The following is a 27,454-nucleotide window of genomic DNA, read 5'->3' as shown; positions in this document are numbered from 1 at the left end:
ACAAAGTTAGATGACATCAGTCTCATCTGCCAGTTTACCAACTTGTTCATGTGGGCAGCACATTCTCTGACAAGCAGACAAAACTGAGTTTTTAACAACCCTGGGCAGGACACTGCCCAAGACAGCACAATGAGGAGAACTGTCAGTTATCTGCTTCTCAGGACAGTCTCTGGCACTGTCTCTGCAGGGGAGGAGACATCACCCTGGCCTTCCGCAAAGGGGGCAGGGATTCTGGAGAGCATATGCTCTCAACAGAGCAGCTCCTAGACTGGTCTCTCAAGCAGAGGCTTGGTGAGCTTCTCACCTCCCAGAGGAGGAGGTGGTCCAGAGGGTGAGAGGACACCTGCCTCAGTGGCTAGGTCTTTTGTTTCACTGAGAGCATGGCTAAGTAAGAATGGGCTTCTTACGAAAGCCCTGTTTCACTTTACTGGTGACAGGGAGCGCATCAGATGTCTTGGGAGGACTGGTTCCTGTCCTTCTAGCCATGTGGACCAGTGTTAAGATACAGGATGGCATCCTACATTAATGCTTTTTGAGGGACTTTGTAAGATGAACACATGCACCAGAGACACATGATTTTCTTTATCACAAACCAGCCTGGTCTAAAGAACAGAGCACATCTTTTGTTGTTGTTTTTAAATCACCCTGGCTGATGTGATTCTGGAAGGGCCCAAACTGCCAACAATGCTTGGGGCCCTGGAGAGCTGTGAAATCATTTGTGACAGCAATTTCCCCAGTTCTTCCCGCCGTTTCTTAAAGAATGTAATAAGATGTTCTGGAAACCCATCAGGTCTACACTGTTGGAATATTATTTTAAGGTGTGTTGCTTTTGTTTATGCTGCATTTGTTTAATTCTGTGAAGCTGTGTTACTGTGCCTGTCTAAAACACCTGATGGTCTAATAAAGGGCTGAACGGCCAACAGCAAGGCAGAAGCAAGAACAGGCAAGGCTGGCAGGCAGAGAATATAAATAGGAGAAACAAGGAAAAAGAGGCAAAAGAGAACAAGGAGAGGATGCCAGGGACCAGCCTCAGGGTAAGAGTGAAAGTAAGACACACAGAAGAAAAGGAAAAGCCCAGAGGCAAAAGGTACTTGGGGATAATTTAAGGAAAGCTGGCTAGAAAAAAGCCAAGGCCAGGCATTTACAATTAAGAATAAGCCTCTATGTGACTTATTTGGAGCAGGGTGGTGGGCCCCTCAAAAAGCCAAAAGAGTAAAACATCATACAAACTACACTTGTCATTTAATGCACATTGTGCGATATTTTGTTTGTGTTCTGACAAAGCTTGCCTGGAGATCAGAGGGTGGAACTAGTCATAGTTAACAATAGAGACTAGGCAGTGGTGGCACAAAACTTTAATCCCAGCACTTGGAGAAGGAATCAGGAAGATTAGGAGTTAAAGGCCATCCTAGGCTACATAAGACTAAGTCAGTCTAAACGAGAAACAGAGCCAGGCTGTGGTGGTGCAAGCCTTGAATTCCAGCATTAGTGAGGTGGAGACAGTAATATAAGGTGTATGGAGACAGCATCTTGGCCACCCATTTAGTCCGAGGATCTGTAGAGACAAGACTTTTCCCCCCCGCCCCTTTCGGTCTGCGATTTTGTAGAGATATAAGAAGTTTCTGGTGGCTGGTTGTTCTGCTTCTCTGATCTTTCAGCTTTCACCCTCAATATCTGACTCCAGGTTTTGATTGATAAGACTAATTAGAATCGAGTTTCAAACACACAGTGATGATCGACCATTTCTTGGGCACCATGGGGATGCTGAGACAGAACAGCCCTTTTTCTCAAGGAGCTTAAAGTCTCCCAGGAAGGAACAAGCAGGAGGCAGATGCTATTGCCCTTAGCTCTATACAGGGCTGGAGGGCTCCTCACACAGCAGAGATGCTTCCAAGCCAGTAGAGAGCTGTCCTGCTTTTCAAAAGAAATGTTCTCTGCCAATAGGCTCAATTACATATTCTACCATCTTCTTTAGAACTCTGGAAAATATTCCATCTCCTTCTTGTTCCTCCATCCTTCTGTTTGCTTTCCCCTCTTGGTCTGTAAAAACCTAAAAGGTTGAAGCTCCTTCTCTTATCCCACAGCCTTGGTTGGCTCCTCCTGCTTCTTCGCTTCCTCTTTTTTCCAGGTCTGCTCTTTCTACCTGTCCTTCATTTGCAAATGCCCCTCAGTTCACAGTTCTGTTTGGAACTTGCTATGTAGTCCTGGATTGCCACAAATACATGATTTCCCCGCTTCAGCCTTCCCTGTGCTGTTACTATGGTGTGTGACCAGCTTTTAAAACACATCCTAGCCCTCTTCTTCCCAGCTAATTTCATCCCCTTTATCATCACAAACCTTTCAACTCACATAGATCTGCAAAGCCACCGCCAGTCTGGCACCTCTGCCAAGGCCCTTAGATTTGACTCTGGCACACTTAACCACTTCATGGAAGCAGCTTTCATTCACACTCTGCAACAGGTAAACAAAGAAACCAAGTGTCCTGGTTAACTTTAACTGACAACCTCGAGTCATCTGAGTCTCAAGTGAGGGACCGCCTAGACTGGCCTGTCCCGTCTGTAGGGGATCGATTGTCTTGTTGATTGATACAGGAGGGCCATCCCCACTGTAGGTGGCTACATTCCCTAGGCAGGTGGTCCTGGGTAGTCTAAGAAAGCTAACTAAGCATTAGGCTGCATAAGACAGCAGCAGAATTCCTCTATGGCTTCTGCGGTTCCCTTGGTTAGAGATAATGCAGCAGGAACAGCAGGCAGGTGCCCTAGTTTTAGTGACAATTGTAACAGACCCTTTCTTACCCTAAGCTGGTTTTGGTCACGGTATGTCACAGCAACAACGGCACTAACTGTACAGACATGAAGTTTTCAGACAGTGCACCACACCACTCTCCCCGGGTTATCTGTGCCTCTGAAACATTCAAACTGAAAAGTCAGGGAAACATGCAGGGTCAGAATTAGAGACTTAAGTCATTGTCTTTGCCTCTCAGGGAATTTTTAATCTACTTAATTTCCCTAATCTTACCTAAAAGCAGGCAGATTTGAGATTTCGATAATTGATTAATAATAAATACAAACATACAGCCAAACTACAAACATTTACTGATGGCCTACTCAGAGGCAGCAACATGCTGGACACTGTATGTGACCAACAGCACGAATAACTGTGGAGAGACCTTGCCTCCCGTAAGCGACTTTCCCTGTTCTCTCTTGATGTTTACAGTCACCAGAGCCCCCAAACCGAGACTTCAGCATCCAAGTTTCCTAGTTCTACTGCTGACTCCTCTCTTCTCTACTCTCAAGCTACCGTCTGCTTCCCAAGCTCTCTTCAATCCCTACCCGCAGTACAGCAGCCAACTAAGTCTGCTGCTTCCTACTCAACTTTACGCTACCCTTGTCTCTGTTCAAATTGTTCCACAAAAATTTCATTTCCCACTCAAAAGTCTTGAAGATTCTCTAATGTAATAAAATTCAAAGGCCTAGTCTGACATAACAACTTAAATTTTATCTTTACAATTAGGTCCTCCCACTTATTTTGCACTCTGGAGCCTAAGGTTTAGACAACCCTCCCACCCTGCCCGCTGCCGTGTGGGCAGGCAGTTTCCTCCACTGAGCCTAGGCTTCATTCTTCACCCAATTCCTATCCCCTCTTGAAACCTTCCCAGATGACTAAGTGTTCCAGCCATGACCCTCACACCCAGGGCAAAGTCATCTCTCATTTTTCTGAACCTCCACAGCATGGCACTGCAGTTATTACCTCAACATTCACATTTCCACACTTCTTAGAACCTTTACTAGATTATGAACCACTTGAACACAGTTCCTTTTCCTATAGAATAAGCACTCAAGGTTTGTAATGGGGACTATCAGCACCTTTACAAGCATCTCTAAAACCAGCATCACCCTTTAAAGGCTATAAGAATTAACAAAAACCAGCATCTTAACAACAATATTGTTTTCACTGTGTCATAAAAGTTTGTAAAGGTTGTATTTATGTATGTTTCTGTGGAGGCCACAAGAAAACACTGGATCACCTGGAGCAGAAATGACAGGTGATTTTGAATCCTCCCATATAGGTGCTGGGAACAAACTCCATCCAGTCCTTTAAAGGACAGCAAGACCTCTTAAGCTCCGAGTCATCATCTCTCCAGTTCCTAGCATTTTAACCATTATAAGTATACAATTCAATGACATTAATTACATTTACAGTACTGTACCCCTACTGATACTATCCATCTCCAATAAGTTCATTATTCAATACAGCAATTAATGACTCCTCACTAGGCGGCAAGGCAGGAGCATCACGAATTCAAAGCTAGAATTTTGAACAGCAAGAACTTGTATCAAAAACAAGGGTGTGCTAGCATGAACCAGTAATCCCAGCATTGGAAGGTGGAAGCAGGAAGATTAAAAGTTCAAAATCATCCTCCACTAAACAGCAAGTTCAAGGTCAGCCTGAGCTACGTGAGACTGTCTCAAAATAAAAGGCTGGGCTTTCCAACACTGTAAGGTAGGCAAGCTAGGCACTGGGCCTTTCAGCAGAGAAGGATATGTAGCAGGATTAATAAAAACCCAGACAGAAATTGTAATTCAACCCGACAGTCAGAAAAGCAAAACAGCTAGCCACTGGCTCTTACCTCTACCTCAGTCTGAAATTGCAATCCTGCCTCTAGGTATCTCAGAAGGAGACTGTGCCTGAGAGCTGTCTCCTCTTGTCTTATATTCCTCTCTAGAGCTAGGATTAAAGGCGTGCACTGCCCAGTTTCTATGGCAACTACTGTGGCTATTGGGATTAAAGGTGTGTGTCACCACTACCTGGTTTGTCTGTAAGGCTGACCAGTGTGGCTGGCTGTTTCACTCTCTGATCTTTAGGCAAACTTTATTTATTAAAATACAAATGCAGCATCACTGCAAGGATAAGAGGGCTGAGAATCACAAGACAAACGTACTGCTTGTTTTCTTCTCTTCTTTTTTAAATGATGTTGTTTCACCTCAAATCATCTTAAAAGGAACTTTATCTGATTAAGGACAGCTCTTGGTAGAGAAGGTCCTAACTTAACTTTACATACTTAAATAAAGTAAAATAAAAACACTGGTCAAATATAATAAAATTATATAAATAACATCAATCAAAATTCTGAATTTTAGATTTCCATTTACACTAGCTAGAGACTTACTTATAATACAGGTATTCCCGTTAAATAAAACTAAAGTATAGAAGAAAAAAAACTAAAGTAGAAAGGACTTGGGCAAAACATGCCAGCTATGATGAGTAAACGTGCTGTCTAAAGACACCCATGCTTAGAATTTAAATTATAACTTAATTGACTATAACTAGTCAGTTTAGCAAAGTATGAGCCGTGAATTGCAAATAACAGCTACAGAACTGACCCTGTGGCCGAAGTTCACAAGCTGTCTAGAACACATGATCTTTCCATCCCAAAAAAAGTCAAGCTTTACAGAATCATTACAAGAACCACAGCCCAGGGCTGGAGAGATGGCTTAGAGGTTAAGAGCACTGGCTGCTCTTTCAAAGGTCCTGAGTTCGATTCCCGGCAACCGCATGGTGGCTCACAACCATCTGTTATGAGATGTGGTGCCCTCTTCTGACCTGCAGACAGAATACTGTATACATAATAAATAAATAAATATTTTTTTTTTAAAAAGAACCACAGCCCATTTTTCTCCTAAAAGAATAGAGTCAATGATAGAGAAAAAACTTGAACAATGCATGGTAAGTTGCAGAAATATTTCATTCACTATGTACACAGAGAGAAAGAGTGGTAGAGAGAGTCACACATACACAATATTAAATAGCTTGATGTTTGAAAGTAAGAATTTCATATACATGGCAATACAAAGAAATTTATATTTTAAAAAGTCTCCAGGACTGGAGATGGCTCAGAGACTCAGGAGAGTCTCGCTGATCTGAAGGGATCCAAATTCCATTTCCAGAGCCCATGACAGGCAGCTCAGAATCATCTCTAATTCCAGCTCCAGGAGATCAATGATTTCTCTGGACTCCATCAACCACATGCACATACACAAACCCATACTCATAAACACGCATAATTTATAAAATTAATCTACTCAATACAAAACACAGCATTAATTATTAGCTTTTTAAAGACAACATTTTTAGCAAATGAAATTCACACAATTTTAAAGTTTGGTAACTTTGAATTCCAAACTTTGTGGTTAAGTACTGAGATAAGCAAAAACAAGCACCACAGCCCCCACCCCACGAGTTCTGAGGTAAAAGAGGCAGCTGCCCACTGAGAGGATGCTGTGTGCTACCTCATATGTTTAAGAAAGTGATGTGCCTAAATTTAAAACTGAATGCTGCCTGAAAGAAGTTCTAGAAAGGGTAAACTATATCTAGAAAGGGTAAACTATATCTAAAAAGGGTAAACTATATCAGAAATTCATAAAACGAAAGCCAATTATTCAGCTTATCCAATATAATTTATAATTGATGAAATTACAATTTCACTAGGAACTATACTGAGTTCTTATCTGGAAAAAAATTATACCAGAAAAAAATTTAATGTACCCATTTAATATATCATTTAATTCATGTATCTTAATTGGAAGCTAACTTCAAAAACCATCTAAACTAAACTATTTTGTCTCCAACAATAAAGTCCATCAATGTGGTGATATTTTGTTCGTGATCTAACAAATAAAGCTTGCCTGAGGATCAGAGTGTGGAGAGAGCCATTAATTAGCCATAGAGGTTAGGCAGTGGTGACACACACCCTTAAACCCAGCACTAGGGAGGCAGAGGCAGACCTCTGAGAGGTCAAGGCCACCCTGAGCTACAACAGATTGATCCAGACTCAAAGAGAAACACAGCCCAGTGGTGGTGGCTCACACCTTTAATTCCAGTATTTGGTTAGCATACGCCTTTTATCCCAACAGGAAGGGATATGGTTGGGCAGAGAGAGGAATATAAGGCATTCAGTCTGAGCACTTATAAGGACAGGATACCCCATTTGGTTTAAGGATTTCACAGAGGTAAGAACTAGTGGCTGGCACCTGTGATTCTCTAATCTTTCAGCTTTTACCCCCTAATATCTGGGTTTTTATTATTAAGACCAATTAGATTCATGCCACACATCAAGATATTAAATACTTAACTCTTACAGAGGGGCAGGTGAGATGACTCAACAGGTAAAGGCACTTGCCCCAAACCTGATAACCCGAGTTCAATTCCTAAGCTCTACATGGTAGGATTACTGCAAATTATCCTCTGACATCCATACACACGCTGTGGTCCATGTGCACCCTCATGTATAAACACACGAATAAATGTTATTTTTAAAAGTGGTTTTTAATCCCATACAGGTAGCATCACAAAATATAAGACCAAACTTAGACAAGAGCCCAGGACAGAAAGTAAAGCACAACACAGGGTGGTAAGACAGGAAAGCAATAATAGAAACTCAAACTCACATCACTTAAAACAGCAGTTCTCAACCTGTGGGTCAAGACTCCTGGGGGGGGGGGGAATCAAACAAACCTTTTACAGGGATTGCATATCAGATATTTAAATTATTATAACAGTGGCAAAACTACAGTTATGAAGTAACAACAAAAATAATTTTATGGCTGGGGGGGGGGTCACTCACCACAACATGGAGAACTGTGCAGAATTAAGGAGCTCGAGAAACACAGAGCTAAAAGCCTAGCGGGATATCTCCAGGAAGTAAAGCAGTTGTGATTTTTTTTTTTTTTTTTTTGGTTTTTCGAGACAGGGTTTCTCTGTGGTTTTGGAGAGCAGCTGTGATTTTTAAAAGACTGCATGTATGTATGTGTGTGTGTGTGTATATATATATACATTTTTTTCCCTCAAAATAAAGATACCTAGTATGTTCTTGGAAACTGTACTCTTCCCAAAATGTTAAGTGCTGTAAGAGTTGTCACTCACCACCCAGGGGACCGCCCCAGCCAGGGGTAATGCTCAGAGGGCTTGCTGGAAGGAGTGATGATGAGGAATTTACAAAGAGAAAACGTCCTTTACGCTTCAGAAGCACAAGCCTCTCACAGATGACCCCTGCCGCCGTGACAAGTGCTCAAGTGCCTACCCTGCTTCCGCAAAGCAATCTCAGGAGATCTCCAAACTGTTTGCAGGTTTCAATTTGATAGCACTGGTTCACAAGAAAGCCATTTGCGTTTAGTAAATGATGCTAGCTTTGAAGCCATGATTTCTAACTTGATCAGCTGTGTGAACTCACAAGAGACACGCACACGGGAGACAACACCAGCAGCAGTGGCAGCTACAGCCCAGGCCTACCGCAGGGAACATCCATGACTCCACACAAACCACCTAGGGATGCTCAGGCCTTCATCTAAACAGCTCTTACTGTTTCTCCACTTTCTCAACCACCGAAAAGATTATTAGCTACAAAAGAAATCCTAGAGAATAATTAGCAGCTCAGTTAAAGAACACAGTTTAAAATCTTACTGAGGGCTCCGTTGCTAGAGTACACGCGTGAAGTGCAGAGTTTAGCCTGGCATAAAGCCAGTACGGTAGCTCACACATGTAATGCCAGCACTGGGGACAAGGTAGACAGGAGGATCAGAAACTTGAGGTCATCCTCATCAAGTTTGAGACAATGTCTCAAGGGAAATATCAAGAAGGACCTGACACTCAAAATGACTTTCTTATAAATCAGAACAAAATTTTAAAAAATATTACAAATCTGATCACACTAAGAACAAATTCATACAAAATAGAATCACGAGGGTGGGCCAGACAGCTCAATGGGGAAGATGCTCACAGCTCAAGCCTGGCAACCTGAGGAGAGACGAGCTCCACAAAGTTGTCTTTAAGCTCCACATGCACACATCATACAGTCACACACACACAATAATACGTCAACAAAACAGCAACACGAAATTTTGTTTTTAAGTCACCAATCACGGTTTTAAAACATGAGTGTTTTAAAAGCAAAATACTTTACTTAGCTTCCATCCTGAATGTCTGCGCATGCTCACTGTGTATTCTAGCAAGTATTTGCCAGTAACTCCTACCAGTAAATTGAAAGCCCAATGAAAGCATGCCTTCCATTTAAGTATGATCCTGGTTTTACTAAAGTTTTTGGTTCTTCATGATTCACTATCAATTTACACAAAGCATCACAACTTCTTTCCACCTTGACTCAAATACGCAAAACGAAAGTCAAGTGGTCAGCACACCCTTTGGAAGCTGGCCAGTTTTCACGCTGAAATGTACACAAATATACTCAGTCTGTGTTACACAATAGCCAACAAAACACCATCTTTTAAGGGTTTAAATTTATAATTTAAAACAAAATTATTCTGTTAAAGCCACAAGTTATTTCCTGAATTGCTTTGCCAAAAGTCCAACACAAAATTACAAAGAGTAAGTCTGAGGATCTAGTGTTTCTTTTCATGCCAAGCTCCAGCATGTCACACCTGTAATGAGGTTATTCCAGCAGAGCAATTTCTAGACCAAATTTCTAAAGGCTGACATCACCCATAGCCAGCTTACAAAAGGGTACTCCTTCCTTAACTTTGCAGTTTGTTTCAACACGTAAGTCCCACATCGTGGAACTCTAGTACTTCTCAGCAGTTCTGAGCTTGCTGCACACCACACCCACAGCATACTTATACATTTCCTCGGATATTTGGTGTTAGCACCAAACACGCACAGACCACAGAAGAGAAGCAGAATTCTATAACAGAAAAGAAAATACGATACAGAAGTTAGGAGAATTTTAAGAAGACAATACTCCATAGGCAGCTCACCTGCAGTTTGGTGGAGGGTCTAAAGTGATGTCTGCCAGCTCCTTCTGGATCCTGGGAGATCAGGAAACAGAAAGTTAGTTGGAGGCCCCTCCCAGAACCAGGTCTGCAGTCCACCTTATTCTATCTACCAAGGGAGAGGCAACCCAGGGCTCCCAGGCTGGGGAGACTTTCCAGTGCAGGGCACAACTCTAGGTCTCTCCACCCTTGACAGCAGCGGGCTTTCAATTCTGTCAAGCATACTAGGGCAGTTGTGCTGGGTGTTTTCTACCTAAGAATAGTTGTCGTCCCCTGCTCCACTCTGGCTAGGACCATCAGTCTGTAGTACCAGGCCACTTGGTCCCCTAAACTTGGTGACTCTGCACGCAGGCCCCACCCCTAGAGCAGTCCCGAGTCTCCCATCAGACTCTGACCAGCACCCCTCCTCAGGTAGGGGCACCTCCCCTAGGCCTGGACGCAGACCAGCACAGCGCCCCCCGCAGGCCGGAACCCGCACACCAGCGCCCCCCGCAGGCCGGTACTTCTCAGGCCCGGACCTGCACCAGGAGCAGTGACCTCCCAGCACAGCCAATATGGCCGCTCGGGCCCTAGTGACCGCCACCGGCGAGGGTCGAGAGGTCCAGGAAGTGCTCGGTGGAGCTGAGGGCGGCGGGACCCCGGCCGCCCCGCACAGGTGCAATGCCACCTGCGCCCACGGCGCGCCTGCCAGCTGCCCGCCGCCAGCCCCGAACTTCCCGGTACCCGGCCGCGGGCTCGCCCGGCCTCTGGCACCTCGGCACCTCACAAAGAGCCCATCCCCCAGTCTGAGGCCGAAGCCACTGACAGTTCACACCGAGCCGGCCTTTGTCTTCTGCTTACCTAGGCGCTTAGGGCACCAACGGAAACGACAAATTTTGGGGCCTTAAGCTGCTTCTCCTAAAGGGAAACTATTTTTATAACTTCTCCTACCAGGCTGTTACAACTTTAAAAAAATCCACCAAGGCAGCTCGGTAGTAAAAATAAGGCCAACACATTCGGCAATCTGAATGACAATGGATGGTTTTCCCTTTCCCAAGAAAGTTCTCCTAGAGTAGGAAGAGGCCAGCTATAACGCGCTGACATTTTTTTAGCAGGCACTTCTTCCACGTGAAAAGGAAAAATAAATTGAATAGTGACTGGGGAAGTTCTTCAAACTTTCCTATTGAGGGGACTTCCGGTCTCTACAAGTGGGGTCCAGTTTAGAACACCCAGTCTCTCTGACATCTATCAGTGCCCTGCTGAATTCTACAGCTCCTAGTAGGCATTTCAGTCCCTAGACATCTGCATCTGTTTCGTTCACATCAGGATGTCAGACTGAAGTCCGGAGCGCCAGTTTCCAGACTCTTGCACCCATTGGAATTGACCATTTTCAGATCTGTCAGAAAGCAAACATGTCCTCCTATAAAGACAGCTGCTCCTTTAGAACTTAATCGCTGAAATGCCATGGCTGGTGAGATGGCTCAGCAGCCAAAGGTGCCTGTCAGCATACGTGCTGACCCCTGTTCAATCCCTGGAACCTACACATGGAAGGAGGACTGACTCCAGCAATTTGGCCTCTGACCTCCACATGTGCCTTGACATGCCTGAATACACATACCACACGAATACACACAAAATAAAATTATGATGCCACATGATTGCACGCAAAACTAAAATTATGATGTGATTTTTAATGAGGGCAATACCAGGCAGTTTTACCCATTCAATCTTAACCACTACCATGTGCACCGTTCCCAGAGTGGGAATCAAAGATCTACAAGGGCATCAAAGGCCTGTCCCAGAGTGAAGCGAGATCCACACTTCCCACTGGGGCTTTCCTCTGCCCCTGGGTTAGAAACTACTCTCCACAGTGAGTGAAATTCCTAAATCTGGGACTCTGGCTTCATTTTCACTCCACCTCCTGGTCCACAATCCCCTTCCAAACCAGTGTATTTAGATTCTACATCTACCAATGATGTGGGCAGGCTCGTCAAACACTGGTCCTGATCCTCCTGTTCATTCTTTCCTAGACACCCTTTTTGTCTTTTGATGCTAACCTTAGCTTTGTTTAACACAGATAGCTACCGTGTCAGCACGGTGTCTAGGAAGCTAAATGTGCTGCATTAAAAGATACATAAAACATGTTCGTGTACAGGCAAAATTATTATTTACTATTTCCCGCTTCTATTTCTATTTCCCACATTTCTTTGCCAGCTGCTCCCAAATAAGGTCTCAGGCTGGCAATCAGAATGACAATGGATGTCTTCTGACAGTAGAACTTCCCTCGGTCACCATTCAGTTTGTTTTCCCTTTCACTGGGGAAGAAATGCCATCTAAAAATGGCAGTGCTTGGTACACTATAGCTGGCTTTTTCCTACCCTCCAAAAACATCTATTGTCATTCAGATTGCTGAGCCTGGACTACATGAGACCTTGTCTCCAGCTCAAGTATGCGTAGCCAAGGATGACTGTGAATTGCTCCTCCTGCCTGGTAGAGCCCTGGGATTACAAGTCTGTGCTAACCATGTCTGATGGTGCTGGGGACTGAGTCCAGGGCTTCACGCACGCTAGGCCAGCACACTGCCATCTCAGCTACTAAATAGTTCATTTTGTTTTTTTTGTGAGATGGTCTTCCTATCTATACCCAGACCTCCTGGAACTCTATGTAGAACAGGCTGACTCTGAACTCACCTGAGATCTACCTGCCTGCTTCTGTTTCCAAGGGCGGAGTTGACAAAAGGCCTGGATTACCATGCCCAGAACGAAGTTTTTAACTTCGTTAAAATAGGCAAACTGTATCCATGGGGAAATCCAATTATTTATACTGACAAAGCAAATGACGTTTAACACCTGTCCATTTCCCTTCCAGGGTAGTCACAAGCACACCAAGGGCCTCCTAACACAATACAAAAGCTCCATTGACCTAAGAGGCAGCTCAGAAACAGAATGAGTGAGGATGGAGAGCTTAGAAGTGCTGGGGGAGAGAAGGACCATCCTTAGCAATAAGGGCAGAACTCAGGCTCCTAAAGGTTTCACCTGGGTTCAATCGAAAGAGCCAGTCAAGACTCAAGAGCCAGAGATACAATCAAACCAACCCTCTGAAAAACGCGAACAATTTTACCAAGGCATCTCAATCCTCTCTCAAGACCTTAACGCTAACCATTTAGATGGGCTAAAGTCACCCCACCAGCCAGTCAGATCACTAAAACAGCATACCAAGCCTGTTTCAGGGAGAATGACAGAACCAACTGTCAATCTCTGAGTTCCAGGCGCACTACTCAACAGACAGAGCCAAAATCACTTAGATGACCCATTTCATCTTAAACTCTTTAAAGAACGATATCCCCCAAGCTAGCCCACAGTTCCCGTTCTTGACTACGGTCAGCTATCTCAATGAAAAGAGATGGATTGATGAAAGGCTGTCAGGGGATTCCCAGGACCTGCTAGAGATGATTCACACTACAGGGATCAGAGAGTGTTACTTAAGGCGGACAGAGGCGTAGCATTCACCTGCCTTTTTACATAAGAGACTAACCCTGGGTGTAGTGTCCTAGCCATCAGGAAGGCTGAGGCAGGAGCTGTGCTGTGAGTTCAAGGCCAGCCTTGGCTATTGAATAAGACCCTGTCTGAAAATACAACAACAAAGTCTCCCTGAAAACTATCGAACAGAAGTTCTTAAACAGAAAAAACAACAACAAAAAAAAACCCTATCCCTCCCCCAAAATAGCTGAAATAATCATTTTACATTTACTGATTCATTCATTTGCCCCAAACCGGAAAAGGCTCTTCAAATTCCACCAGAAAACACCACCTCAATTTCTTAACCACTAATGGGAGCTGGTTATTCCTTAAGCAAGTTACGAAGGAAAAACTCTATTCAGAAAACATCACCCTTGCAACAGGTGAGGAAGAGACATGGTCAGAAGGCATTGAGAGTTCCCAGGAAGGTCTCCTTAATTATGAAGGAGGATGACAGCCTCCGGGAAGTCGTGATTACTAGGAAGAGGACTCTGAAATCACAATCAGACTCACTCATAAAAGTAATGAGGATTCTTTAAACTTCAACAAGGCATGGACGAGGCCAGCCAGAACTCCTGCATATGGACAAGGAAGGGTACTAAGAAAACCAGAAACAGCAAGCAGCAGAGAAAACAGGTGGGACTCCCATGCCCCTTTTTCCTGCCAGAGAACACAGGAGAACGTTGTCGTTGAAGCCACCCTCCCTGACATGCAGCACGAGGCAACTGGGAAGCCAGGACGCCTGTGGGGAAGGGAGTGGGGTACCTCTTGGCGCTGGTGGAGAGGAGCTTCGAGTTTTTGCTCATGCTGACTTTACTCTCCTTCTTCTTGGGGGTGCTGGCTTCTTTCTCGGTCTGCTGGTTGGAGGACGAAGATGAAGAGGAGCTGGTGCTGGCCCTCGAATCGTCATCCGACATAGCGAACCCCCCACCCCACCCCGCGAACGGCCCCTGCAGGGGGAGGAAACAAAACAGAAACACAGACCTTGCAGGCGCCGCAAAGAGGGAACTCCGCTGTCAGGAGGGCGCGGGCCGAGCCGCCCCCGCCGCCCTGCAGAGGATCGGGGCCCACCGCCACACCGGCCGAAGGGACGCGGGGGCCGCGATCGCGCGGGGGGGCGGGCGGGCCGGGGAGGGCCGGGAGCCGCCACCGCGGTCCCCGAGGCCTCCCGGCGTCCGCTCGAGTTCGGCGAGGTCGGGACTAGCCGAGCCGGGAGAGTGGGTGAGGAAGCCGAGCGTGGGCCGCGTGGGCCGCGGGGGACACGGCGCCCGGCCAGGCCCGGCCACGCGGGGCTGCGCTCGCACAATGCGCCCCGGGCGGGCGGGTCCCCGCGGGGGGACCGGGCCGCGCTGACAGTTCGCGCGGTCCCCGCCGCCCCAGCCCCGCCGCCCGGGCCCTCGGCGCCCCCGGCCCGGCCCTTGCTGCCCCGCGGCCCGCCCGTGCCCGCCTGCCCCCGGCCCCGCGGCCCCAGGCCTCGCTCGCCCGCCCGCCCGCCCCGGGGGCCCCCCGCACCTCTCTTTGTGTCTGGCTGCTCCGTGCCGCCGCGGCGGCTGCTGCTGCGGCTGCGGCTGGGCCTGGCCACTCGTGTCTCGCTCTCGCTGGGAGAGAAGCGGAAGTGCAGCAACAGCAACTATTAACCAGGCAATGGCTTCCCCGGCCGCACACGCTCCGCGCCACTCCTCCTCTCCGCCCCGCCCCGCGCCCCTCCCCCGCCGCACCTGGGGGCCGCGGCCCGGAGCCCCGAGCGACCCTGGCGGGGCCTGGGGGGACCCGGAGCCGGGCGGAGCCGCGGGAGCCTGGCCGGAATGGGGGGTACCGGGGAGGGGGGACGTTCTCCCCCAGTGGGGCTTTAGGAAAGGGCTGGGGGGTGGGGATGAGGTGGCGGGGGAGGGGGGAGATGGTACTCTCCTGGCGAGGACTTTGACTCCTCCTCAAAAGTGATCGGTTTAAAGAAAAAGAAAGAAAAAAAAAATTTAAATCCCCTAACAGGGTTTTCCTTCGGGCTGACACTTGTTTTTCCCTCTGGCAATTTACTTGCTAGGAGCAGAGGTCACGCCTATGAGAAAAATCCCAGACTAGGTTTCTGTTTAGGACACCAGGCGTGAGCAATTTACAATATTAGATACACCCCTTAACTTGTTATAGAAAAGGATGTGGATTTTTTTTTCTTTTTTCCACTGTATGCGATTGGAGTTCGTGACAGGTAGCTGCGATCTGTAACCGGGCTTGCGAATTGTAATATCACTTGGAATAAACCTTAAACCGCTGGTTTTGACAGGATTTGGAATTTTTAAATTAGGCATAAAGTCTGTGTTTTAGAAATTGGGGAGAAAGTTCTAGAAAGCACCTTATGCACTTTTTGCTCCAATACAATACTATTCAAACAATGTTTTTAGAATAATCGCACGGTAATGTCACTAAAGTTTTCCTTTCGTGGCACTGTACCAAAACTTAACTTTTTAAAAACATTTCACCATTAAATTAGGACTTAGTTTCTTACCCGTTTGTCGTTTGCCCTGAAGGTAAAAACAGATCCCTACAGTCCAAGTATAAGGTGCCACAGACACAAGATCCTGGGCATTGCCCAGTCTATCACACTCAGATTTCCAAGGTCCACTTTAAATGATCTCATTCAAATTGTCGTTGCTTCCCAAGGCAATGGTGTCTTCAGGTCCCGTAACACAGGATATAAAGAAAGCTCGTGGCATATCCAGTATCCAGGAGAGCAGACAGTCTCACTATCCGGCTAAACCCCTCTAGCCTTCAATTTGAAACTGCAGCTGTGTTGAGATTCATAAGTAATAGTGCGCTTTATTTACCCAGACTTTAAGGAAACCTGTATCTCATAGGAGTCGTCTTCAAACTGTGTGTAAAATCACCCATGACACTTCTAAAGGGCATCGTTTGAGCCTCCTGTCTGCAGAAAGAGCTGTTCCTCCACTACCCAAAGCATCTAAATTTTGAAGAAATCCCCACTTGTGGTTGCTTTTGTATGTGCTGGTAGAGTTTACAGATGATGATAACATTGGTAGGTCATGGTGGTTCAAGTGACCCTGCACTTGGCAGGCAGACGCAAGCAGACCTCTATGAGTTTAAGGTCAGTCTAGTCTATATAGTAAGTTCCAGGCCGTCCATAGGTACATATTGAGATCTTGTCTTTAAAAAAAAAGTCACAGAGCCGGGCGGTGGTGGTGCACGCCTTTAATCCCAGCACTCGGGAAGCAGAGGCAGGCGGCAGGCGGATCTCTGGGAGTTCGAGGCCAGCCTGGTCTACAAGAGCTAGTTCCGGGACAGGCTCCAGAGCTACAGAGAAACCCTGTCTCGAAAAACCAAAAAAAAAAACCAAAAAAAAAAAAAAAAATCACAGAAAGCTAGAAATTAGTAAAAGAAGATAGCTATCAACTCAGAATATTATGAAGTAAAGATTACTATTTATTTTTTTTAATTTAATTTAAAAACTGTTATGTGTATGTAGACCAGGCTGACCTTGAACTCACAAAGATCTTCCAGCCTCTTCCTCCTAAGTGTTGGAATTAAAGACTTGCACCAACATATCCAGCTTCTAGTTTTTCTGGTTTTTCTTTCAACAGTTTTGTAAACTGAGCCCATAGCCTCAACATAAGTTGGACAAGTTCTCTACACCCCGCCTAGATTGACTGAAGTACTTAGCTACCAGGCCTGAGGACCTAAACTGACCTCCCTGGCCTCAGTTTCATCTTGTATAGAAGGCAAGAATACCCACATCATATTGACGGGTGGGATTAAATGTCTATCTATAACCAACATGGTCGATTAACTATTCTGCAGAGTAAATGAATAATTCCACCCTGGGCCTGCTTCTAGGATCTTTCAGACCTAGAATTGATGATGAGTAATTTGTAAAAAAAAAAAAAAAAAAAAAAAAATAAAAAGCCAACCGAAAAAAACCCTCATAGAAGGTCAAGGCCATGTCTTGAGTTTAAGGACACCCTGGGTTACAGGTGCCCAGGCTGTCACAAAATAAATAGATGAAGTTTAGAAAGAAAGAAACCATTCCAGAGAAAAGCAGAGCTGAGGAATGAGGATGCTCACTCCCAGAGGGGCCGAGACTACATTCTAGCTTACACTCGTGTTTCTGTTGAAGAAATGAAGGTGGAGAAAGCTTATGGATTTTTTTTAAACCTTTTTTGTTTTTGTGTTTTTGATTTTTAGTTTCTCGAGACAGGGTTTCTTCATGTAGCCTTGGCTGTACTGGAACTAGCTCTGTAGACCAGACTTGCCTTGATCTCCCAGAGATCCGCCTGCCTCTGCCTCTGCCTCCAGAGTGCTGAGATTAAAGATATGCACCACCGCCGCCCAGCTAAGCCCATGGGTCTCCTTCAAGATCATGCAGTAAATACAAAACTGATGCTTTGCAGCCGGGCGGTGGTGGCGCACGCCTTTAATCCCAGCACTTGGGAGGCAGAGGCAGGAGGATCTCTGTGAGTTCGAGGCCAGCCTGGTTACAAGAGCTAGTTCCAGGACAGGAACCAAAAGCTACAGAGAAACCCTGTCTCGAAAAATATAAAAAACAAACAAACAAACACAAAAAAACCTGATGCTTTGCCATCCACACGTGACCTTGTCAGTTCCGGCAGTATTGGTGTGGAAGAAAGACCTCAGGGATAGTAAAGAAAAAGTATTAAATAAAACAGAGCTCTCCGAATATTTTCAAGAATGCACTAGCTGGGCGGTGGTGGCGCACGCCTTTAATCCCAGCTCTCAGGAGGCAGAGGCAGGCAGATCTTTGTGAGTTCGAGGCCAGCCTGGTCTACAAGAGCTAGTTCCAGGACAGGCTTCAAACAAAAAAACAAAACAAAACAAAAAAGAATGCACTAATGTACTTAGTGGATATGAAGTACTATGTACTATATGCAGTAGGTATGGTGGTATGCATATGCCTGTAATCCCATCACTTGATCACTTGAGAGGTGGAAGCAGGAAGATCAAGAATTCAAGAGTAGGAGGGTCAGGAGGAGTTCAAGACCAGTCTCTGATACAAAGCAAGTTCAAGGCAAACCTGGACTACATGAGACTGTTTAAAAAAGAAAGAAAGAAAAATTAATTCATTAGCAATACCAACCAAGAGAGCTGAGAAAGTGGGGAGATGGGAGCACAGTGTCCTCTGTTCACATTCTCTATCCCGAGGATAATCATTATTCATTTCACGTTTATGGATATGTTTCCATGTTTTCTTTGTAAAAGAATAATAACCATTATCTCCCTACTTCCCCATTCCCAGTTTCCCCAGAGGTAGCTGCTTCCTGTTGTAGGCTCTGGGAGTGCAAGCGAATGTTACAAGCCCATTAAATGCTATGATTGGGCTGCTCCATTTACACTAAAAAACCAAACAAGTTATGTAACTGGGAGCTGACATCCCAAAGGCATAGTGAGCCCGACTCTGCATTTTACCAAATTCAAGGCCAGACTGAGCAATATAGAGAGAACCGTCTGGAAACATGAGCGCACGCGTGTGCGCGTGTGCACACAAACACACACACACATACACTACTGGCAAGGACATTACATTTGATAATATAGCTAGGGATGGTAACTCAAGTCTGTAATTCAACACTCACAAGGCTGAGACAGAAGGATCACCCCAGGCCATCCTGTGCTGCAATAGTGAGTTCCGCTGCAGTCTGGGCTATAGCTTGAGACCCTGTTTCAAAAACAAAAACGAACAATAATTACAAGAAATTGGATATGTAGGTAGATAGTAAATAGATAGATGATAGGTAGGTGGTAGATAGATAGGTATATAGAGACAGATAGATGGTAGACAGGCAGATAGATGATAGGCAGGTAGATAGACAGGTAGATAGATAGATGATAAGTAGATAATGCCTGTTTTCTTTTTCTTTTTGACTGCTTTGTGGTTTGGGTGTGTTTTGTTTTCTATTGTTTGAGACTAGGCCTCCCTATGGAGCCCAGAGTGGCCTGTAACTTGCAATCTTCTTACCTCAGCATCTCAAGGTCTGGGATTAGAGGAGTTTATCACCACACCAGGCTCTCTTAACATAGTTTTTTAAAACTTCTTTGTAATCAGATAGAAAAGATTTTGTTTCCCGTCAAACAAAAAAAAAAACCATCTAGTATTTGGAATTTTACAAGGGTTTCTTCAAAGAGGAACTCACTGCGGGCTTCACGTATAGTCTCCCATGGTGGAATATCGTGGACTTTTTTGTTTATTTTCATTTTTTTTTTAAAAACATTTATCTATGTTGTGAGTTCATGTATGTATGCGTGTGTATGCACTCGCGTGAGTGCGTGTGTGCATTGCATGGTGGGGACATGTGGACGAAAGAGGACAACCTGTGGAATCAGTCTTTCTATCCTTCTTGAGGGTAAGGTCTTTCTGCCGAATGGAATGCCCTGCATACTTCGGTCACAGGACATTGTTAAATCAAGCTGTGGCTGACCTGGGAACTTCCTCGCTGATGGCCAGTTTTCGTAGTACCAAGGAGTGTGATGTAGGTTGCTGGCAGTGAAGGGCATTGGTGGTATTACCCAGCTCTGTACCCTGTGAGAAACAATAACTACCAGCCTGGAAAGACGTAGGTAATGTGGCATGAATGCTATGGCGGGGGGGGGGGGGCAGGGGGGGAGCAGGGGGGAGGGGGAGGGAAGCTGGGGGGAGTAACCAACTGCTCTTCGGTTAGCTTTAAGACCTGCTCCAGCCGGGTGGTGGTGGCGCACGCCTTTAATCCCAGCACTTGGGAGGCAGAGGCAGGTGGATCTCTGTGAGTTCGAGACCAGCCTGGTCTACAGAGCTAGTTCCAGGACAGGCTCCAAAACCACAGAGAAACTCTGTCTCGAAAAACCAAAAAAAAAAAAAAAAAAAAAAGACCTGCTCCATGGAGGAAACTCATGCCTGATACTATAAACCTTGTCAAGCATCTACTTTGGGGAAAGATCATAGGTCTAAAGAGAATCTACTACTACTATTTTGCTAAATGGACATAGTATCAAACTGCCTTCTCTATGGGGCACTTGTCTTCTTGTCTTATACCTCTAGATTACGTGCCTTTAAGACTTAATCAGAGATGCTTCTTTTTGCAGGAGACCCACAACTGGCTGATGTCAGAGGATAAGAGACTGAAGAGCTAGGATCTAAATAGCATTTCTAAACCCCCCACCCCCGAAGCTCAAGGAACATTGTAGAAGAAGAAGAAAAAAAATTGTGCGAGTCAGAGAGGTGGGGGTGGATTGCTATGAAGCAGCATCTTCGGACATGACGTAGCCAGTGCACCTAAGAACTCACCGTACCTGCAGAAGACCTTCCCAAGATGACACGTGATTGGCCCTGTCGACATTTCATCGTGAAAGTGTTCGTGAGGCCCCACAGCATCCTGAGCCAGTTTTGAGAGTTAAAGGGGTGCAGGGAATGGGGTCTTACTTTCCTCAGGGGAGCAATCACGGCTAAGTGCCCATGCTTCGGTAAGTAACTTCTCCCTCATGTAGATCTATGTAAACTTAGTGGGACACACACACACACACACACACACACACACACTCCCCAAAACAAAACCAAAAATCAAAAGTAGGGCCTGGAGAGACGGCCCAGTGGTTCAGAGCACTGGCTGCTCTTCCAGAGGTCCTGAGATCATTTCCCAGCAACAGCACGGTGGCTCACAACCATCTCTAGTGGGATCTGATGCCCTCTTCTGGCATGAAGTTGTACATGCAGATAGAGCACTCATACATAAATAAATAAATCCTAGGTAGTCCTTTTTTAAAAATGTAAAAGTCGGAAGGAGATCTGTTAGAAAAAAGAAGGGTTTCAGCGGGAGAAGTATTGGGAATTGAAAGGGTAGCACTGATGAGAAGGGCCAAAACTCATGTGGACATATATAAAACTGTCACTAAAATAAACTCTGATTTAAAAAGGAAAAGAAAAAAAATTGATAGAAAAATCCAGAAAGGAGGAACCAAGGAGGAAGCCATGAATGAAGTGTGGCTCAGGGGAGTAGCTCAGGATTCGAAAAGCTTTACATTATTTTAATTGATTACTTTTCGAGGCTGAAGTTCTGGGGATCAGGTTCCAAGATAGCAGAGAATTTATCTCCTGAAGACTGGTTTGGAACTCAGTAGGTATGCAATAAAAGGTTAATGAAGGTCACACATGATGGTGGGCACCTCTGATCTTAGTTCTGGGGAAGCTAAAGTAGGAGGACCTCCGTGAGTTCAAGACCAGCCTGGAAGCCGGGCGGTGGTGGCGCACGCCTTTAATCCCAGCACTTGGGAGGCAGAGGCAGGCGGATCTCTGTGAGTTCGAGACCAGCCTGGTCTACAAGAGCTAGTTCCAGGACAGGCTCCAAAACCACAGAGAAACCCTGTCTCGAAAAACCAAAAAAAAAAAAAAAAAAAAAAAAGACCAGCCTTGACTACATAGTAGTTTCAAGCCTGGCCTGGCCTATATAGTGACCCTCTCAAAAATAAATAAATAGATAGATAGATAGATAGATAGATAGATAGATAGATAGATAGGTAGATAAACAGTTAATCAAGGAATGAAGATAGAGAATGCAAGCCTTGGCTCAGTAGCTTTCCACAGAAGTGATTGGACTGTCAGGCAACAGACAAGGAATTCATAGAGTTCTTGCTGTTGTTCCCTGGGGAAAGAGGGCAGAGCTGACTCCAGGGATTCCGATTCCCCAGTGCGAAAAGAAGTCCCAGCCTCGATGCCAGAATTTCTGAGTTCTGAACTGGAGGTACCCGGAGATCACTGATGCACCCCATTCTACAGACAGACAAGATGCTGGAATGTCTTCTCTTAGGGGGACCAAAAGAACTAAGGAATTTTGGGAATCCAGACCTCTAGATCTGGAATGTGAGGCAGTGGCCAGAGATTGCAGAAGGAGAATACGACCTTCATGTTGCAGGGGAGCTGGGCTGTCTCCCAAGGCTGACACACCCTCGCCTGAGCACTAGGCTGGGCACAGGTTCATCACACATGTGTGTACACACAAATGCATATGCACTCAGTCACACACATGTACAAGAATGTCTGTGTATATACTGCACACCCTCATGTGTGCACACACGCAAATATACACACACCTGCATTCATAAACACATGAATAGAAACACACATACAAATACAATTGGAAATTATATTACGTCTCACAACGAAGCACAGACAGCTATTGCCTCATGTGGATGAGCGAACAGACTCTGAAATACCCTTTCTCACCCTTGATTTTAGCCCATCTTGAGACGTCTTTCCCTATCTCTGTGAAATAGTACTGAGAAAGGAAATAGTGGACATGAACACTTTACTTTGTGACTGACTTCCCCTTGGGGTGTCAGGTGCTGAGAGTGGAGGGGTGACCTTGTCACTTGTCCCCTGTGCTCCCTGTTTTAGCCTCTGCCTTCTTAGAGATGGGCAGCGTAGGGAGGCTAAAAGAGCACAGGCCTTGACTTCCCATAGTTCTCTAGCTCTTCCTAGTTTTAATCCACTGCATTACTGTGACTTATTCCTGAAGGGGTTTCTTTTTTTTTTTTTTTTTTTTTTTTTTGGTTTTTCGAGACAGGGTTTCTCTGTGGTTTTGGAGCCTATCCTGGAGCTAGCTCTTGTAGACCAGGCTGGTCTCGAACTCACAGAGATCCGCCTGCCTCTGCCTCCCGAGTGCTGGGATTAAAGGCGTGTGCCACCACCGCCCGGCTCAGGTTTTTATTTATCGGTGTGTGTATATATGTGTATATATGCACTTATAATATGTGTATTAATCAAGGTTCTCTAAAGGGAAAGAATTGACATAATAAATAGATATGTGTATATATATATATATATATATATATAAAGTATTCATTACACTGGCTTACACGATATGTTCTGGGTAGTCTTGCAATGGCTATCTCATAATGGAAAGGTCCAAGAGTCCGGCAGTTGTTCAGTCCAGGAGGCTGGATGTCTCAGCGGCCCCAATCTGGTGCTGAAGGCCTGGAACATTCTTGGAGAGTTACTGCTCTTCAGTCTGTACTGGAATCCCGAAGAATTGCCTCAGTGACATGCTAGAACTTGCCAGTTAGAGGGCAAGCAGGTCGAAAGCGAAGTTTCCTTCTTCCGTGTCCTTTTACCTGGGGTGGGCTGCCACCAGAAGGTGTGGCCCAGATGTAGGGTGGATCTTTCTGTTTCAAATAATCTGACTGAGAAGATCTCAAACTGAACGGTGGTGGCCTACGATTTCAGCACTCAGGAGGAAGAGGCAGGTGAATCTCTGAGTTCAAGGTCACCCTGGTCTACAGAGTGAGTCCCAGGACAGAGAAAGTCTGTCTTCAAAAACCAAAAAAGGAAGAGAAGAAAAAGAAAAAGAAAATTCCTCACAGAATTGCCCGGCAGCTTGGATTCTAGTTGATTCCACACGAAGGCAAGCTGATAACCAAAAGTAGCAACATAAACGTGTGTGAGGCGGGGCACTTCTGTCACTGCACACGTGTGGAGGTCCTAGTGGAGCTGATTATCTCTTGACATCTTTACCTGGGATCTGGGAATTGAACTCAGCTTGCCAGGTCTGGGTGGCAAAGCCTTCACCTGCCGAGCCACCTCGCTGGCAGTCTGGCTCCCATCACAATCTAGGGAGAGATTTGGAAATGGCTAATTGGTTGAAGCGGTCTTCTTTGGATTATAGATTACAGATTTTTTTAAAAACTGAATTAAGAGGCTTAGAGCCATTGCTTTGCTTTGCAAACAGATTTTCTCCTATGAGGAGTGTAGATTTCCATCCATCAGCTCCGGCCTGTGCCTTGGCACCATGGGGTCCTTGGCTGTGCTAGGACAGATCAGAAAGAGTCCTTCTGCATTGAGATTTGTGGTACAACACTGAGAGTTTACTTAGGTCTAGTCATGTCCTAGCTGAAAATAAACCTTACAGTGGAGGGTTGGCCTATAGAGGCATATATTTGAGATGCTATTTTTGGAAATTGTTAAAGAATGAAATGAAAACTCGTGATTTCCCGTGAACTTGGCTTGGAAGTAAAATAAAGATTTTATGAACTTGCAGGTGGATGTGGTTCCTGTCCTCAGATGTTCTTGTTTGCAAGTTACTGTAGGTCTTGGAGTTAGGAATTCAGATTTTCCAGCGTTCACCCCCACCCCTTGCAAGCTGTACCCCAGCTTGTGGGTCAGTCTTTACTGACACCATCAATTCTCCTTCTACAAAACGGGAAAAGTCAGGAATGGTGGCTCTTGCCTATAATTCCAGCATTTTGGGGAACAAAGGGAGGAACATTACCGGAAGTTTAAGGTCAGTCTGGTCTACAAAGGTGTTTGGGGCCATCCCGGAATACATAGCAAAACCTTGTCTACATAGGAAGGATAGGAGGATGGAGGGAGAGAAGAAAGGAAGGAAGGAAGGAAGGAAGGAAGGAAGGAAGGAAGGAAGGAAGGAAGGAAGGAAGGAAGGAAGGAAGGCAAGAAGAGAGGGAGTGACAGAGGGAGGGAGGGACAAACGGAGGGGGGAGAAGGAAGTGCCAGGTGTGATGGCACAGACGTTTTGGACTATACAGGAAGTGCCAAGGCTATGTAGCAAGACCGGATCTCAAAAACAAAACAAAACTGCAGGGTATGACAGCTTATGTGCTGCCACAACCCTGACCCCTGGGAGGCTGAAGCAGAAGCGTCACAAGTTCAAGTCCAGCCTGGGCTACAAGGCCCTCTAGTAAAAATCAGCAAACCAAACAAATGAAATAGTACTTCTGTTTCTGGAACGTTTTCATCATAAACATGTGTTATTCTGAGCCACAGAGTCCAGGGAAGTGATTTGTGTCTCTGAATTGGAGATTTATAAGTAATAGCAAAGCTGGCCTCATCCCGCCATCCGTTCCTTGCAGATCTGGACACCATACCGATCCAAATGAGATGGTTTAGGTTTTGGCTTCCGCAGGAATGATGGAGAAGGTTCTCTCTGTGGGTTTGAGAGAATTTTTTCCCTCACTGAACAAAGGACTTCTGTGTCCCTCCTCATGAAATGACACACAAAACAACTCTTAATTGTATAAGATGCAGAAGGCACGGCTGGTCTCTCACAGCCATTTGGACAGGGAGATTGCCACTGAGGGGTGTGCCACCTCACACCCCAAACCTCTCTTCTGGTTACTGCCGTCTGAGAAAATAAATGCATGTTTACTTTTTATTAGGAAAATTTCCAAATGCTAATTAGGGCATTATAAAGCACAGTGCAAGGGTATCAGGCTGGCCTCAGCACCTCTCTTTAAGAGTTGGTGCTGCTTTGTTGTATTTGCTTTAGTTTTCAAATGTTACTGTCACGTAAAAGTAAATTTTCTGGTAGCCGGTTAGGTGGCTCAGAGGTTAGAGCATGTACTGCTCATCCAGGGGACCTGATTTCTAGAATCCAGAGTTTGGTTTCTTGCACCCACACTAGGTAGTTCACAACTGCCTATAACTCTGGCTCAGCGACGCCCTCTTCTGGCCCCCAAAGGCACTTGCACCTGAATGTATATGTGTGTATATATATATATATATATATATATATACACATGTACACATAACTTAAAAATTTAAAAATAATCTTTAAATTATAGCTATTGAGACAAAATTATTCTTAAAATTTTTCAATGTGGTTCTTCAAAAAAGAATAACCATATACTAAAGAATAACCATATACTATACCCATAGCTGACAACACTACCAATATTTCCTTTGTCTTTTTGTTGGCATTCTGCTCATATTTAGTTGTGTAGCGTACAGTACAGATCAGCATCCTGCTATAGGCCAGGTACACCGCTTTTGTCTGACGTGTCTCTTTCAACCTAGAACAATTTCACATTGCTTGCTTTGCTCTACCGCCCTCCTCCCATCTCTCTTTTGATTGCAGCATTGACCTCTTGAAAAGATGTGACCAGTTCATATTACAGAGGGCTCTGAGTTTGCCGGATTGTTCTGCTTAAAGTGAGTCCTCTGTCCTTTTGACGCCTTATACATTTGAGATTTCATAGAAAAATCATGATTCAGCTGCAGTTATGTTCTGTGGCAAGGCAGTCAAGCTGAGGGTGACAGGATGCACCTTCTTTTGCATCACATCAGGGAAGAATGACTGTGCGTCCCTTCAAAGGCATGAGAAACAGAAATAGCTACCACTTTATACTGGTTTTTAGAAAAAAAGAAAGAAAAGAAAAGAAAAAGAGAAAAAAAAGAAAAAAAAAGAAAGCAATTCATTCTGCCAGGCCCCTCACAAGAGCTTCCCATTCTCCATCCAGCTAATGCTTACAGAACCACGACAATATGGTGCTATCATACCTTACAGACAGAGGACACTGGGGTAGAGATACTAAGCAATTTGACCAAGGTGAAACAGCTATGAAGGGGCGCAGGTCGCAAACAAACAAACAAGAGAGGGCAAGGGCAACAGTAATGGGGATGTACTGTGTGTGTCAAATTGTCAAAAGATTGATGAAAGGAAACAATTAGAGATGTGTCTTCTTCTTCTCCTTCTCCTCCTCCTCCTCCTCCTCCTCCTCCTCCTCCTCCTCCTCCTCCTCCTCCTCCTTCTTCTTCTTCTTCTTCTTCTTCTTCGGCTTTTGAATTAGCAAGGTCGTTGGTTAATCACATCTAAACACCCCAGCATGCAGTGCTCTTGGAAAGGTTGTGGTCAAGGCATCTAAAGAAGCGGGACCACCACTGGGACTCAATGGCCCAGCTCTGACATGAACATCTGCCTGCACCGGTGTGAAAGCACACGTGACCAACAGCTTCTCTGGAGCCCTTGAAACCATTATACTACACAGTTGGTTTCCTTAAGAGACCTTTGATAACTGGGGTTGTTGGTAGAATGCTTGCCTCGAGCCCTGGTTACAACCCAAAGAGCTCATAAAAATGGACGTGGTGGCCTTCCCTTGTAATCCCAGCCCTTGAGAGGTGGCGGCAGGAAGATCAGACATTAGAAGATCATCCTCATGGTACATAGTAAGTTTGTGGCCCTCCTGGGTTGTCTTGTCTCAATAAACAAGCTAGAATGTGGTAACTACATCAAAAATTACAAATTACAAATGCTGTGTTGCTTTTATTATTATTATTATTACTACTACTACTACTACTACAAGGTTTCTTTATGTAACCCTGACTATCCTGGAACTCACTGTGTAGAGCAGGCTATCCTCAAACTCATAGAGACCCATTTGGCTCTGCTTCCCAAG

The 27,454-nt window shown here is 45.3% G+C and overlaps 1 protein-coding gene across 1 annotated transcript in view; it reads right to left on the bottom strand.

The window, feature by feature from the left end:
• The window catches only part of Ube2e1 (ubiquitin conjugating enzyme E2 E1), a 59,322-nt gene extending 44,384 nt beyond the window's left edge, over positions 1 to 14,938 (bottom strand). The window contains exons 1-3 of the mRNA XM_057769513.1: positions 14,792 to 14,938; positions 14,045 to 14,229; positions 9,768 to 9,818 (exon numbers count right to left, since the gene is read on the bottom strand). Coding sequence (XP_057625496.1) covers positions 9,768 to 9,818; positions 14,045 to 14,196 — 203 coding nt within the window. The 5' untranslated portion in view covers positions 14,197 to 14,229; positions 14,792 to 14,938. The remainder of the gene's footprint in view (positions 1 to 9,767; positions 9,819 to 14,044; positions 14,230 to 14,791) is intronic.
• Between the last annotated feature and the right edge of the window lie 12,516 nt (positions 14,939 to 27,454).

The sequence above is a fragment of the Chionomys nivalis genome, chromosome 5 (assembly GCF_950005125.1).
Source record: "Chionomys nivalis chromosome 5, mChiNiv1.1, whole genome shotgun sequence".
NCBI lineage: Eukaryota > Metazoa > Chordata > Mammalia > Rodentia > Cricetidae > Chionomys > Chionomys nivalis.
The sequence above is the reverse complement of the archived record's forward strand: the minus strand, read 5'-3'. Positions and strand labels throughout refer to the sequence as shown.